General features: G+C 41.7%; 1 protein-coding gene across 1 annotated transcript in view; it reads right to left on the reverse strand.

Annotated features, from left to right (window-relative positions):
- rb1 (retinoblastoma 1) overlaps nt 1-10130 on the reverse strand; it is a 248621-nt gene extending 238491 nt beyond the window's left edge. The window contains exons 1-2 of the mRNA XM_078232189.1: nt 9953-10130; nt 1234-1360 (exon numbers count right to left, since the gene is read on the reverse strand). Coding sequence (XP_078088315.1) covers nt 1234-1360; nt 9953-10017 — 192 coding nt within the window. The 5' untranslated portion in view covers nt 10018-10130. The remainder of the gene's footprint in view (nt 1-1233; nt 1361-9952) is intronic.
- Nucleotides 10131-17101: the final 6971 nt, after the last annotated feature.

The following is a 17101-nucleotide window of genomic DNA, read 5'->3' on the forward strand; positions in this document are numbered from 1 at the left end:
AAGCATTGGCGTGAATGTTGGATAATGCAGCCAAGTCAACTGCCATTATGGTACAACAGGGATAGGGATAGGGAGATAAAAGCATAGGAAGAGGAGCAGAAGGACATTTGGCCCATTGAGTCTGCTCTGCCATACAAAGAGATCATGGTTGATCATCTACCTCCTATGTCATTTGTCCTATCTTTCATAGAGCCCTTGATGTCACTGATATCCAGAAAGCTATCTATTTCTGTCTTGAACATGATCAATGACTGAGTTTCCACAGTCCATGGGAGTAGAAGATTCTAAAACTTCACCACTCTCTGAGTGAAGAATTATCTCTTTATCTTAGACTTAAATGGTCTATCCCTTACTCCGAGACTCTGTCCCCTGGTTCTAGATTCACAAGCCTGTCACACCCTACAAGAATTCTGTAAACTTCAATGAGATCACCTGTCTTCAAAAGTCTAGAGAATACATGCCCAGTTTCATTAGTCTTCCCTCAAAAGACAATCATAAGACATTCCAGGGATGTAAAAATATAGATATATCTTTACATTGTTTAATATAAGTCAAAGACAGAACATTTTATGTAGCTTTCATAAATTAAACCACATGAGTAAGTTGGCTATAGTTTGGAATGATCAAAAGGTCACTGAAGGATAATGCAGCAAGACACTAACCACAATGTAATCGAGGGAATAAGGCCTCTAACATGGTATGTTTTATAATGCAAGGTTAATAAAACACCCAAAGATGCCCTGAGCAAAAATTATATAAATATAGTATAAAGTGAATTATAAAACAAACTTCAGTTGGGGCTTTTATTACCTTTAAATGAGGTATGGAAAATAAGTCTGGATTGCACACAAGTTTCTAGAAGTATGCATGAATGTACTGCTTTAAATGTAGCTTTAAAATACCAAAATGTAATTAATTGTTGGGCATATTACTGTCTCTAGCTTTTGGAATCTGTTATTAAAAAGGTTAAGGATTATCTTAACAGGGGGTGCACAGGAGAATTCGAGGATAGAAGGGAATGCAGGGCTGGAGATAAGGTGAGAAGAGGCCGCAGATTTCAAAAATAAACAAGTTAATCAGAAATATAACATCATCTTCAGTAAAAGACTAGTTTTCACCATTACCAAAACTAACACAGACACAGATCACAAATTGCAACCAATTAAACAGATGCAGATTTCCATAAATCTGTAAAGCTAGAGTCCAAAATGTCAATCAAATTGAAATACTTACCAATACAGTGCCATCATTGAAAATCTCTGATACTGACTCCCAAATTTTCCAAGCCCTCTCGTTCACATTCTCTCCTACTTTAAGGCTTTGACATAGTAAGACAAAGTCTGCATCTTTGTAGTCATGTCTAAAAACATGAGAATGCAAGAATACAAAAACAAAGATCAATTCACATTTTTCACAAATGACTTCTTCAATTATCTGTGGCACTCAGCCATGAGTAACAAGTTATTTTCATAATTATAGTTAGAATTCTTTCCTTCAGCACAACAAATGGTGTAATGCTGTAATAAATCCAGAACAATGGATTTTTTTATTGTAAAGTTCTTCACATATTAAATTCACACAATACATAAAAAAGTACAGATCATGGTGTACATAATACAGAACACTGTGATATTTTGTTGACTTTAGATTTCATTGGAGACAACTAATTCCACAATGATAGCACTGATAGTTATGTATTGCTGTTTGTCCACTATGTCAGTGGCAGCTGCATTTATTTTGTGTAGGCACGGATTTGGAATTACCCCATTGTAGTACGGGTACATAGAGAGAAATGTGATGGGGATATTCCACAGGCCCTTGGTGTAGAGAAGTCACAGCAGGACTAAAGGTCAGGACACTGAATAGCTGCTGGCAGTGGACAAAGGGGAACAAATTTTGAAAAACAATCCTAGTTTAGTCTTAGGGTGCACATTATTTTCTTGCACTGGATTCTTTCCATGCAGTTCTATGTGGGACTGAGGGGGTCCATGTCTGACAGATTGCAGTGAGGAATGCCCTACGTCACTTTTTTGTTTACAGATGGGGCAGCACGGTAGCACAGTGATTAGTCTGCTTCCCAGCGCCAGGGACCTGGGTTCGATTCCCGGCTTGGGGTCACTGTCTGTGTGGAGTTTACATGTTCTTTCCGTGTCTGCGTGGGTTTCCTCCGGCCGGTTTCGTCCCACATTCTGGTTAGGTACATTGACCCGAACAGGTGCCGGGCTGTGGCGACTAGGGGAATTTCACAGTAACTTCATTGCAGTGTTAATGTAAGCCTTACTTGTGACTAATAAACAAACTTTATAAGAGTTGAAACTTTAGGAATCCTTTAGAAATGTAAAGAATTGAACATTCCCCAGCAGCATCTGCCATGACTTTGCACCTGAAACTGGTGGTCCCATGTCCGCCATGTGACCAACTTCCACAAATATTTCACAGATGGACCTGACTCTCAAATGTGAGGCTCCTGACTGCAGCTACTATTAATGTTTACTTTGCAGATGATATATTTTCTCACATGGAAACGATTAAATTACCTTCAAAATGAGAGCATTAGTCAATGTGAGGCAGTTAAACAAACCTCCTGGAAGATGTGTAACATCATTACATAAGGGCAGAATCCCAGTCCCAGCTGACCACTGAATTTTTATTTAAGTCGAACTCAAGCATATTCTACCCCATTAGCTATTAGAATAGGCAGGATAGTAATTTTCCCTTTTGCAGATCCGTGGAATTTCAATTCACCTCATTGTTCATATGGAAATTCATTTTGGGTACATTGTTTAATTGTTAAAAATGACATGTAAATGAATGATGCCAATAGAAGAAAGAAAATTACCATCAGAGATCCAATTTTAATTAAAATATATATTGAAAACTATTCTAATACATTCAAAATAATCAGTCAGAGAGTTCCACCCTGATTGCACATCCTCATCAATAGATCAAACATCTGTTAAAAGTTCTCACAGATAAGGGCACAAGTGAGTTCATGGACCATTTTTTTCTGTATCTGATGGATCACAACATTTTCCCTCAATGCAACCAACAGTAATACTGGAAGAAAGGGTGTTTTGCATTGTTCATGGCACTCAACTTTCATCAAAATTCTTCAAGAACAGATTTTGTTAAGAAAGATCTGCTCATCAAATACCCTTCCTGCATAGTTCAATAATCTCAGTATCCTTAGAGAGTCTCTTTTCCTAAGACTACAATACCAGGTGAGAAATCTAAAAAGGATAGATAGCATTTTCAACTCTCGGATCTACTCAAAAGGATTTTAATTGTTTATGGTAGTATAATTGTGTATGTCCCATGACCACCGCATCTGTACACTGCAGAAACTCAAACATTTCAAGTCACAATATGTCTCATGTCATCAAAGTTTCATGTGAAGTCGTCGAACATAGAAAGGGTGCATCCCAATCTTCACAGTTACCAATGCATTTACAGAATCATAACTCAACTTTCTTCCACATTATTGATCAATAAATAAAATGCACAAAATTAAACTGGAGTGTTTCCCCAATATTGCTGTGCAATGAAAATGACAGGATCGTTGAATTCCATTGTCACAGGTATGTAACATAACATATGGATTCAGTTAATTTCATGTACTTGTACCAAATAAAGGCAACTATCACATAAGCGAACTGTCCATTCAAAGAAAACTGCCATGGTTGCTGTTAAGATGGCCACAAGGGATCGTCAACAAATCTCTCCATTGGCCTCATAGAATACGAGCTCCCCTATTTGGCGAGTGAAGACTCACCCAATAACGGGGTTAAAAACGATCTGGCTCCACTTAGGCCAGAAGTAATTGGGGCTGATCTGTACTTTGTAGTCACTGAACAGCACTTTGAACATACTGCAAATAAAGGGTGATTGGCAATGGACGACTGGCCTTGGTAAAATTATTACATTGGCAAGGAGAAGTAAACCTTTTTTTTCCATCCTTCTGGACCATCCTTACTGTCAAGACAAGAAATCATCCAGGAAGAAAAATGTCTCTTTTTGATAAATGTGAAGCCTACGATGCAAGCATAGAAAACTGGACCCAATAGCAGAATGCATGCATTACATTTTTTGGGCCAACAATGAGGAGGACAAGAAGCAGGAAATGATGCTGTGGGGTCTTGATCTTTAGTATAATGAAAAAATTACAAAGATATAGGGAATCAAAATGTGTGCTATTGTGAAAAAAGCCAAGGCCAGTACCATACCTTACAGGTAGGCCCACAACCAGGAAGAGGGACAATGCAATTAAATCGCATCTCCATAACAAAGGTTGCCCACATAATGGTGAAGTTGTTAGTAAATGGCCACCCATTAAAAGTGGAAAGGGAGCTACGGTCTCCATTATCAGGGAGCAGACTTATGATTGTCTTTGGGCTGATATTCAGCTCCTGAACTTAGAATGCACAAATGCCAGGCACCTACACACCACTACAAATAAAGGGCACCACGGCAACCATAGTGACTTGCAGGCAGCAGTCAGCTCTACTTCAACTCATCATTGTAATGGTCTTGGGAAGTGCCACAGCTGGGGTCTTTCAACAGTGCTAAACAGCTACTTTTGTCCTCCAATTTATTGGCTGATTTTGGCCCAAAAAGGACCTTATCTTGATATGCAATGCCTCCCCTTACGCAGTTGGAGCAGTATTGGCATAGCACTGAACAGATGGAACAGAGAAGCTATTATAGGCAACTAGGACTTAGCCACATGGGGAGAGATTGGCTCCAACACATCAGACTGAACTGGCTGGAAATCTTCAGGCTGGGTGCGGGGGGTACTATACAAAGTCATCAAAAATACCCTGAAGTCTCCCAAGAAGGTACGTCAACCCTGAGCTATGCCTAAGTATCTTAGAGCGAGGCCAGTTCCATACTCCCTATTGGAAAAAGTAGTTGGAACTGGAACACCTAGAAAAGCTGGCATAATAAGTACACGGCCGCACCTGTTGTTCCTGCCTTAAGCCAGATAAGTCAGTTTAACTTTGTGGAGACCATAAGCTTACTGTCAAGTGGGTTTCTAAACTTGACATGCCCTGATTGAAGACCAGGTTAACTGGGGGCTAAATATTTTCTAAGTTGGACATGAGCCATGCGTATCTCCAACTTGAATTGGATGAGCCTTCCTGAAGTACATGACAATTAATACACACAAGGGCCTATATGTGTACACTTTTGTCTCATTGCAGGCACCATTTTTCAACAGGTCATGGAGAACATTTAATGGTTACCTCAGGTAGCAGCGTACCTGGACAATGTCTTTCTCACAGGAACTTCAGAACGCGAACATCTAGCAAACCTGGAAGAGATCTTTTAGCAATTTTCAGAGATTGGGGTATGCTTGAAAAGGCAGAAAATGCCTTCCAAGCAAGTGCCATGACCAATTTGAGCTATCGGATGGATGGCAAGGGCCTTATCTGGTGGCGGACAACGTGTGGGCCATTAAGGAGGCACCAACTCCAAGGAACCCCAAGGAATTGAAATCCTTCCTGGGGATTGTGAATTATTATGGGAAGTTTATTCCTAATTTAGCTGCTTTGCTGGCCCCCTTGCATGACCTATTACGTAAACATCAAAGGTGGTCTTGGGAGGTACCACAGCTGGAGTCTTTCAACAGTGCTCAGCAGCAGCAACTTTTGTCCTCCAAATTATTGGCTCATCACCCCAAAAAGGACCTTATTTTGATATGCGATGCCTCCCCTTACGGGGTTGGAGGCAGTACTGGCACATCGCTGGAGAAATGGAACAGAGAAGCCTATTTCATAGACAACTGGGACCCTCTCGGACTCTGAGCGGAGTATTCTCAGGCCGAGAAAGAGAGGTTGGCAGTTGTCTTCATAGTAACCATTGGTGGGACTTTTTAAGGAAGACAAGTCAACATCCCTCATTGCATCCGCCCAGATACGGCATTGGGCCTTGTTTCTGGCGGCTTATCAATACCTCCTAGAGCACTGCCCAAGGATCTAGGTAACTAATGCCATTGCACTGAGTCATCTGCTGTTGCCTACAACACCCAGCTTCACTACCAGCTATGGAAAAGGTCATGATGGCCCTCAATGGTTTAGGCACCCCTTGCCAGTGTCTGCATGGCAAATCAAGGCGTGGACGCAAAAGGACCAGTCCTGTGTAAGTTCAAAAACACATTACATGGGGGAATCAGAGGACAGCCTTTAGATGAAATGAAACATTACTGGATGAAGAAATATGAGCTCAGTGTTGAGTATGGTACCACCCTCTGGGGTTCGCGTGTAATTATCCCTCACTCAGGGCGACATCCAATACTTTTGGAATTACACCATAGGCACCCTGGGATTTTGAAGATGCAAATGATAGCCAGAAGCTACATATGGTGGCCTGGCCTCGACGCGAACGAGTGGCCTGGTAGGCCCTGAACGCGAGTACATGTAGACGTCACCAGGCCTTTTTTAGGTTCCATGTTCTTAATTATTGTCGACTCGCGCTCCAAATGGTTAGAGATACATCGTATAGGTTCCACCACTTGCCGTGCTACCATTAAGAAACTACAATGCTTCTGCACACATGAGATGCCTATAAAGTCCTGGTCTCTGACAATGGCAGTCTTTACTGACACCGAGTTTTGTAACGTCATGCTTTCCAATGGAATCAAACGCATTAGGACAGCACCCTATCACCCATCATCAAGTGGGTTGGCTGAATAAGCGTGCAGACTTTTAAGCTCGGCATGAAGAAGCAATCTGCAGCGTCCATAGCGACCAAACTGGCATGATTTTTATTCGACTACAGGACTACCCCCCCCCCCCCCACCCCCTCACAACAACAGGAATCATCAGAGCAGAATTGTTAATGAGATGGAGGCTTCAGACAAGATTAAGCTTACTGTTCCCAAGCCTGGAGGGGAGGGCGAAGTACCAACAAGAGAATCAGAAGAACTATGACTCTGTCGGGGCAGAAACTACATTCAAAACCGGTGACCCAGTCCAGGTGGAAAACTTCGGGGACAGCCTCTGTTGGGACCCCGGGCTCATAACAGAGAAAACGGGGCCCATGTCATAGAAATAGAAACCATAGAAATCATAGAAACCCTACAGTGCAGAAGGAGGCCATTCGGCCCATCGAGTCTGCACCGACCACAATCCCACCCAGGCCCTACCCCCACATATTTACCCGCTAATCCCTCTAACCTACGCATCCCAGGACTAAGGGGCAATTTTTGTAACCTGGCCAATTAACCTAACCCGCACATCTTTGGACTGTGGGAGGAAACCGGAGCACCCGGAGGAAACCCACGCAGACACGAGGAGAATGTGCAAACTCCACACAGACAGTGACCCGAGCCGGGAATCGAACCCGGGACCCTGGAGCTGTGAAGCAGCAGTGCTAACCACTGTGCTACCGTGCCGCCCATGTCGTATAAGATCCAAGTGCAGGGCAAAATTGTCAGGAAACACCTGGACCATCTTTGTAGGGAGTCCATGCCAGTGCAAGCCTCATTAGCAGCCATGGGGACGACCACTGCCGGTGTCAAACCACCGACTAGAAGTCAACCCCAAGCCTGCCCCTCCAGGTGATGTGTACACAGAGTCTGAGATGGAAGTGGAAGAGACCAGTGCCCCCCAATAAAGTGAGACCTCAAGAAGAACAAAGTCGATGGCTCCATGCCGCTCTCTTTGGAAGCGAAGGTCTCCAATCTGCTTCACACACCTGGTCTGGTCCTGCCTCCAATCTATGTGCGGGGGGGAAAAAACGGACTTGAGGGGGGAGGGATGTTATGATGGCCACGGAGGGGGAATCATCAATAACTCTCCAAGTGGGCCTCGTAGAATATGAACTCCTCTATTAGGCGCGCTTAATAGGGAAGGTGCAGCGAAGGGTTTAAAACCAGCTGGCACCACTCAGGCTGTCAGTCGAAAGAGGAGCTGGCCTGCACTTCAAACACACTGAATAAAGAGTGATTGGTGACGGAAGACTGACTACAGTATTACAGTTGCATTATTCAATTTAATAAAAATCCTAGGGACCATATTTAAAATCAGAATATTAAAATCAGTGCTTTACAAGCAATTCTAATCAATGAATTGGTAGAAATTATAAAATGGTAGAAAGCATAAAATCACTATAAAAAGTTAAGACAGGCAGCTGTTGATAAAAGTGATCACACACAGTATAGTGAGGTAATGTCAAGTAATACTATTTCCTATTTCTGGAGCTATTGGCATAAAAAGATAGAAAGGCATTCAGTGCTGAAAGGAACAGTTCAATTCTCAGATTTGGTGTCAGGGAACATTCTCTGGTCAGATACTGCACAAAATAAGTTCTGCCCATCCCAACGGTTGTTTCACTGGACCAGTGAAGTTTTTTTCATTTTCAACACAGGATCTCTTTGAGTAAGAATGACAATTCAGGACAAGATTAATAGTTTTGTGCAAAATGTTGTTCAGAGAATGGTTGTTCAGAGAATGGCTACAGCAAAGGAGGAAGCCATTCAGTCCATTGCGCCTGCACCAGTTCTCTGCAAAAACAACTCACTTAGTCCCCTGTAACCCTGCAAATTATATATTTTCAGATAATTATCCAATTCTCTTTCAAAAGCCATGATTGAATCTGCCTCCACTTTTGGGTAGTACGTTCCAGGTCACTGCAGAAAAAACATTTTCATGTTGTCATTGCTTCTTTTGCCAATTGCTTTAAATCAGTATCCTCTGGTCCTTGATCCTTCCACCTAGTTTCTCTCCATCTACTCTGTCCAAACTTCTCTTTGATAGAGGTATTTATTTTGAGTACCTCTATCAAATCTCCTCTCAACAATCTCTTCTCCAAAGAATGCTGGCCTCCACAATTTCCACTCTTACAACCCTTGATATTCTTGGATGTATCTCATCACGCCCGGGTGCTTTATCAACTTTCTCAGAAGACTAAGGAAATTTGGCATGTCAGCTACGACTCTCACCAACCTTTACAGATGTACCATCGAAAGCATTCTTTCTGGTTGTATCACAGCTTGGTATGGCCCCTGCCCTGCCTTGTGCACTATTGAGCATGCTGCACTGTCAGAAGTGCCATATTTTGGACCAGACATTAATACCAGGCCCCACCTACCTTCCGAGGTGGACATGAAATTATCCCATGCAACTATTTTGAAGAGCTGTAGGTATTTTATCCCAGGTGGCCTGAGACCATATTTATCCCTCAACCAACATTACAGAAACCGATCAACCAACATCACAGTAACCGATGATCTTGAGATTGTCAGATTGCTGTTTGTGCGATCTTCCTGTCTGCTGTCAAGATTCCTACACTGCAACAGTGAATACTTTCCCTTTCAAATGAATTTCCTCAGGGTGTCCAGAGGTCGTAAAGGTACTGTAAAAATGCAAGTCTTTTTTCAAGGGAAATTTTAAGTGAAAAAGTTGGTGCTCATCAACGGTGTATTATGCTGCGTTGCTGGTACTATTGATTACCCTTCATTTAAAAAAATCGCTGTCCTATCAGTCTCATTGATTGCATAAGACAGCAGCCTGCTACAATTTGTAGAGGACGATGCGCTTTCTTAACCAGCAAACGGGCATGAAATAGAGATTCACTCATACAGAATCAGTGCTGACAGTAAGTAGTGGGGCTCCGAGTCAGGTTACTACCGTAGTAGCATGAGAAAACAGAAACAAATCAATTCTGAGCGCCGCAATCGTGCTGAAAGGTTTCCCGGAGTGATGATCCACTCACAATGCCGTGCAGCAGCTGTTAACCCAGGAAAAGAGTCACACCAAGAGGTGCAAAAAGGGAGGGAGAGAGAGAAAGAAAGAAGCCGGATTTGTGTGTTGGGGGGGGGGGGGGGGGGGGCAGCCCCTTGATCGGTAAACGCCGAGTAATCCCCCGTTATATTCCTGATCATGTGTGCTGAACTTGGGAGTCAGGCCGCCGACAGCAACGAGCAAGCTGCCGACGCCTTACTGGCTCTTACCTGCCCGGAGAGACGCTCTCTTCAGGGGCGCCGGCGGCCGCTCTCCTGGGCGGCTTGGGGGGCATGGCGCGCGGACAGAGCTCGAGCCCACCGCTTCCAACGTTTAAAAGGGTGCAAGGTTCCAAACCGCCAGACAACTGCCCCGAGACCGCGCCAAACACTCGCCGCTTCCGGCTTCTGCGTCATTTCCTTAGCAGCGCCGCCAGCCGAGGAAGCAGTCAGGAGGTAATGTGCGCATTATCTCTTATCAGGGAGAAAGTGCCTGCTTCTCCCCCCACCCACCCACCCACACTCCCCGGGCGTTTTAGTGTTTGTCCAACTCCATTCCAACCACAGGCCCTTTTTAACAAATCCTCCATGGGTTGTAGGCATCGCTGGCTCGGCCAGCATTTATTGCTATACCTAGTTGCCTTTCAGAAGGTGAAGGTGATGATGAGCCACCTTCTGGAACTGCTATTGTCCCTGTGATGTAGAGGTACAGTAAGAAGTCTCTCAACAATAGGTTTATTTGGTAGCACAAGCCACAAGCTTTCGTAGCGCTGCTCCTTCATCAGGTAAGTGGGAGTTCTGTTCACAAACAGGGCATTATAAAGACACAAACTCAATTTACAAAATAATGGTTGGAATGCTGTAAATTGAGTTTGTGTCTTTACATGCCCTGTTTGTGAACAAAGCTCCCGCTCACCTGATGAAGGGGCACTGCTCCAAAAGCTTGTGGCTTATGCTACCAAATAAACCTGTTGGACTTTAACCTGGTGTTGTGAGACTTCTTACTATACTTACCCTAGTCCAACACCGGCATCTCCATATCATGTATAGGTATGCCTACAATGCTGTTAAGATCAAAGTCCTGGGAACTTCCTACGAAGGAACCGTAGGTCTGATTGTGGTATACAAAATCATTGGGCAAGGATGGAGAACCTGAGGGTACTGGATTTAAGGTTGTCAAAAAAAAAAGCAATGGAGACATGAGAATTTTTTTCTTCTCACAGCAAGATGCTTTTTCAATCAAGGCATCCAAGAGGGAAATGGATTACTATCTAAAAAGACGACTGAAGGGCAACATTGAGGAGATACAGATTGGCAAAAATTAGCTGCTCCTTCAGATGGCCAATGCAGATAAGTCAAGCTAAATGACCTCCTGCGCTGTAACTATTCAGTGATTCTATTTTGAAGCTGAAAATGTTACACCCACCCAAGGAATGGGATGATGTTTAATCACCAAAACTAGTCACGGGTTGCCAACCAATGGAGATGATTTTAAATGATTAGAGACTGGAAGGTCCCACCCTATCAGCTACATTGCAATATCAAAGTCATGAAATCATTGAGGTTGCAAGTGCCTGAGAAGATCAATCCTTAAAGACCTTGTCCATATATCCTTATGATGTAGCCCGTGTTACAAGATGAACTTTGAACCATTTTCCTAACAGCTTCATCAGAAATATCAATGTCACTTATTTAAGGTAATTTCCGTGGTCAGCAATTTCCCAATGGGGGTGGGGGGTGGGGGGTGGGAGAGAGAGAATGTGAGAATCCTATTGTCCTCATCACCATCATTCACCAATTCAAAATACTCAAGACATTCAAGCTGAAATCGTTAGACGAACATCTTTTAAAAGACATTAAAAGAATGCAAAGAAATGAGAGATCTCGAGTAGCATGCAGTCTGCACTTTGTACTATTGTGCTAACAATGTCAGCCACTGAGATGATGTGAATCAGCACATTTTGATGGAAAAACATAAATTTAACGAAGTGCAAGTGCATCATCAAGGAGCTTTTTTAAATTGCATACATTGCTTTGATTCAATAAAGTGACTGCTGCTGAATTATGTAAAGTCGACAATGGAACCATCAGACTTCAATGAGCATCAACAGCAGCATACAACTTGATAAAAGAAATCTACACTAGTTAGACCATACCTGGAATACTGTGAACAATTTTGAACCCCTTAATCGAAGGAAAAATATACTGACATTGGATACAGTGCAGTGAGGGTTCACTAGGTTGATCCCAAGTACGGAGGGATTTTATGATGGGTTGAGCCTATATTCATTGGAGTTCAGATGAGAGGCGATCTTATTGAGACACATAGGATTTTCGGGGCTTAAGAGGGTAGGTGCCAAGAGGATTTTTCCCCTTGAGAGTCTAGGTTTAGAGGGCATAATCTCAGAGTAAGGGGTCACCCATTTAAGACAGATGCAGAAGAATTTTTTCTGACAAATTCTTTACTGTAGAAGGCTGAGTTATGTTCAAATCTGAAATAGACAAGGAATCAAGGGTTATAGGCAAAAGGTTGGAAAGTGGAGTTGAGGATTATCATTTCAGATCAATCATGATCTCATTTGAATGGTGGAGCAGATTCAATGGGCTGAATGGCCTACTTCTCCTACATCTTATGGTCTAAAAACTCCTCCAAAAGACTTGACTTTGGGAAAACAGGTGAAAACACGGAGCAAGAATGTTCTTGGGCTATATTGTGTTCAGAAGCACTTGGATTACCATAACAAATTCTGATATTTATCTTTAGTTTAGATTGGGAGATCAGAGTTCAGGGCCCTAAAACTTCTGCATATGCACCAGTCAGGAAAGGGCATACACGCCAGCCTGTACAGCTCATCCATTTTCACATCTTCAGGCCGGGAACCAGCTGACGCAGAAGAAAAGTGAAACTGCAGGTCAGATAACCTGAAGAGGGGCACCATTAGAGCGATGTCCTAAAGAACAGGACATGGGGAGGGCAGTAGGAAGAGGTCCTAAACAAAGATGATCTCAACCAGGAAGTGAGGCAGAAACAGGTCCCAGAATGTCCCAGATAAAGGGACAAGGACAGAGATCAGAAACAGAGCCTGTTAAGTAAAGGGAACAGAACAATAGGCTCCAAATTAAAGTGAGAGCGCTACAGCAAGCAAATCTAAAGCAATGTGGGCTTGAGAGGCCCTGAAGATCCTAGAAGGCAACCAATAGTTGGTGACTCCTTACTACAGGTATTTGCGAAGCAGGACACCACTGCTCCAAGGCCAGAAATCTGAAATTCCTTTTTGGAAGGTGAAGCTTGAGTGCACATAGAGATCCAGAAGAAAGAAGTCTCAAAGGGTGAGATTGAAACCCTGGAGCTGGATCTTGGTTGAAGCTATCATGTGGGAGCAATGTTTGAAGAGAATTCCAATGGCAAATTCTTCAAATGTGGAGATTGAATACCCTTGAGACACAGAATTTCAGGGAGATTTGCTGGTTCACAATGTAACAAGCATGTGGGTGGGCTGTTGAGAAACCCAGAGAATCTGCTTTAGTTGTATCTATCATTTACTTTGGAGTGTGACATGTCTGACTGCAGTTCGCCAGTTGGTTTGTACATGTACTGCATGCTTACCTTGAATATGATAGGACATGGTAAATTGTTTCATCTTTCCAAATGTGTGTTTGTAAAGAGATAGTTGGGGTGAAGATAGTGGAATATTTGAATTTTTTCCTTGAGGTCTTTTCAACCTTTTTGTCTGCTGTAATATAGTTTTTAATTTTATATAATTAAGTTCATCAGCAGATTCCTATGAATTTATTCAGTAACTTACCCACATTTTCTAAAATAAGTTAGGATCTATCAAGCCAGGCTTTGCTCTGGAGTCTGACTTGTCCAATTTTAAAATCAGCCGGGATCATTAAGAGGGGGCTTGACTGGTAACAAAGATCCTTCAATTTCAGTGGGATCTATGAATCCTTAAAGAAACAAGTACGTGGAGGTACAGGAACAGGATTATTTAAGTGTTTTATTTGGGTTGGAACTCAAAAATGGCTTTGACTGTTGCTAAGACTTTTCTGGGAGAAGATGTAACAGTAGATTATTTGAAATCCTTGACTAAGTTTATACTGAGTTAGCAGATAACTTAAAAGGTAGAAATAAAAGCACGATCTCATGAGGATGATATATTCAAGTAATTACCCAGCATTTAGAATGGAGAGAGAAACCTGAAATTGGTGTTTCAAAGCTAGAGTTAGCTAAATTTTAGCTAAGAATGAGAAAAAAGCAGAAGCTTGAACTTGAAAAATGAAAAAGAAACTTGACAAAAAAGAGGAAAGAAATGCAAAATGCTTGAGTGCAAAGAGAAAATGAAACCTCATTACGTGATTGGGCCAGAGAAAGCTTGAAAGAAAATAGTGGTTCAGAGGATGATTCTGATTCCACTGAGTTTGATTTAACCGAGTGTTCGTTTGGTGCCTAAATTTACTGAAGGAGTCAAAGATATTTCACCTTATTTGAAGATATCTGTGAAGTTGAAGTGGTCACAAAATTCTTGGGGCCTTAATGATACAAAGTTTCCTTGTATCTTCAGCCCAGAATGTGTGCACTAGTCAGTCAGAAGAGCATTCTGCAGACGATGGAGTGTTTAAAAAGACTGCTTATGAGCTTATTCCAGAAGCTTATTAATTAACATTTAGAACTATAAGAAAGAAAATGTTTGTATTGCCATAAGACAGGACACCTCAAAACCCATTATTGGAAGCTGGATGGTAAACCAGTAGCAGTAATAACATTTGAGCAATCGTCAGAAAATGTATCAGGAAAACTGTAACAATGGTACAGATGAGACATGTTTCCTCAGAATCTACTAGGAAGGGGGATTTGACTCAGTATAGTCCAGAAAATTCTTTGACTACAGTAAAAGGGAGTCAGGCTATTCGAGGTTCTAAATGTTTTACCTCAAAGGGAAAACTGTTCCTCCAATAAAACAAATTAATTAATATTTCAAGAGACTGGGGCAGATCAATTATAGATGCAACTTGTGTTCCAATTTAATGAAAAGTTAATAGGAGATATTCATGGATTTTATAAATCTGTTTCTTTTGTGGAAAAAGTCAATTTATGGCACTAGTTCATCATTCGACTATTGAAATGGTAGATTTAAAACTGGATAATGATTGGCTAGTAGAAACGATAACATGGCAACAACAGTTTGATCATGCTGATCTCCCATACATTGACTCAGTCTATACTTCTCACTGTCTCGGAAAAGCAGCCAGCATAATCAAGGATGCCACACACCCTGGACATACACTCTCACTTTTGTCTGTCAGGATAAAGATACATAGGTCTGAACACATACCAGCTGACTCAAGAACTGCTTCTTCCCTGCTCCATCAGATATTAAGCTGATCTTTCTCTTCTTATCTGTAACTGCAACAGTATATTGTGCACCCTCTCCTTTCCATCTCCTCTATGTACAGTGTGTTTTATGTCTGTATAGCACACAAGAAACACACTTCACTGTATCCCAATACATGTGACAATAAATTAAATCTTACAAAACTCTGATACTAAGCAGTTGAAGGAAAACCTGATCAGTGTAGAGAAGCAATTTTCATGCATGAAAGATGAGTTTGCAAACAAAAACTGACAGAATCATAGGATGAACAATTGGCATGTCTAAATGATAAACTTGTAGAAGCAAAATCAAAAAAGTAAATCTTCAGTAAAAAAAATCAAACTTCAAGCATCAGAAGTCTATGAAATTTTGTGAAAAACACCTTTAACAGGAAAATCAATTGCTGGTACATCAGAACAGTAGTTGGTTGAATGCAGAGTTAAAATGCGAGTCTGGTGAACTGTTAGAACCAAGTCATGAAAAAAGCAATGAGGTTCTTGAACGCCGATACTTATATGAAGAGTAGATCCAGCATTTAAAAGCAATTGGAGAAAATTTTATAGAACAGATTGCGAATCTAATGAGTGAATTGAAGAAGTCTAAAGAACAGTCAATAGTCATGGAAGAAAGATTTTAAAATGGACATAGGAAGTGGCTTAAAGGTTCCACAAATGACTAGGAAACAAAGATGACAAATCATCAGAGTAGTTGCTGAGCTAACTGAAAAGATTAACAAGGTCAGGAAATACTTGGATAAAATTAAGCAGAAACAAATTTTATTTTTGAAATGTCAATAGGAAGAAAATGAATGTGTGAAGACACTGGAACATCTTGTGGATAAACTGGAAAATGACTTGGGTGAAGAGAAGAAATCCTTCGAGTGCAAGTTTATTCATCTGGTGTTGATTGAAAAAAATCTTATGGAAGAAATGAGCGAGGAAGATAAGTTTGAAGTTGGTTGCCAATCAGGCTTACATGATGTCCACTACAGATGCAAAAGACCCATTGAAGGCATGTTTCCATTAGTAGAGCAGTAAAATCTCATGTTCTTCTGTATCAAAGCTGAGAAACCTAGGCAAAAGACTTTCTCGGACATACATCCGAGTCACAGTGAGGCACTTACAGCTGGATTTCTAAAGTGGCAACTAGGAAACTTTGGAAGCAATTGCAACAGTAGTAGTATCCAAACCGAGTGCATTCAATCTTAGCCTGGGAGACTTTGCATGTATTCAACTGGCAACACAACTACAGAAACTACTGTAGCATTGACCAACAACTAAACGATGTACTAAAGGACATTGTTACAGCCAACTGTTTGGCTCATATTTGCACTAGGTAACAAAATACCGTCGGAAATATCATTCGCAGGATGTACAGTATGCTTACTTTACCATTTGTGGGGTTTCTGTGACCTTGAAGTAGAGTACAATCTGAGACATGTTGTGATCAGTTGGCTGCTTTTCTCTACAGCCAACCATGAACTGAAATTGCTAGGAACCCCTGACAAGCCAATTTTGGAGTTCAGGTGAGGAAGAGTGCCCCAAAATACTATAGCATATCAATGAATAGGCTGAGCTTCACTATCACTTTCTCCACAATGTTCTGAAACTATTCATGGACTGCAATTTAATTTGGCATCATGTTCGGCATAACATTGTGGGCCAAAGGGTCTGATCCTATACTACACTGTTCCAAGTACTCGAGTGACAAAGTTTGTCTGAAAACAGCTTCCAGAACAATGTCCAAATTAGCCCTTGTAAATACCGTGTCCTTTGAAGAATTGAGATGGTGTTTTAAGTGTGCAATCTTAAAAACAAATGGACGTGGACAGGCTGTATAAAGAGCTCAGTATTGTAGAAAGTGTCATCCTCCCATGACAAGAAGGATTTTCAAACCAGTGAGAAGAGGTACCTGAAGCCTTGCAGCAAAGCCATCTGGGGAAGAGGAGGAGGAATCATGAACATGAAGAAAGTTAGCTCCAAAATATTCTCCATCATACATACTT

The sequence above is a fragment of the Mustelus asterias genome, chromosome 17 (genome assembly GCF_964213995.1).
Source record: "Mustelus asterias chromosome 17, sMusAst1.hap1.1, whole genome shotgun sequence".
NCBI classification, from domain to species: domain Eukaryota; kingdom Metazoa; phylum Chordata; class Chondrichthyes; order Carcharhiniformes; family Triakidae; genus Mustelus; species Mustelus asterias.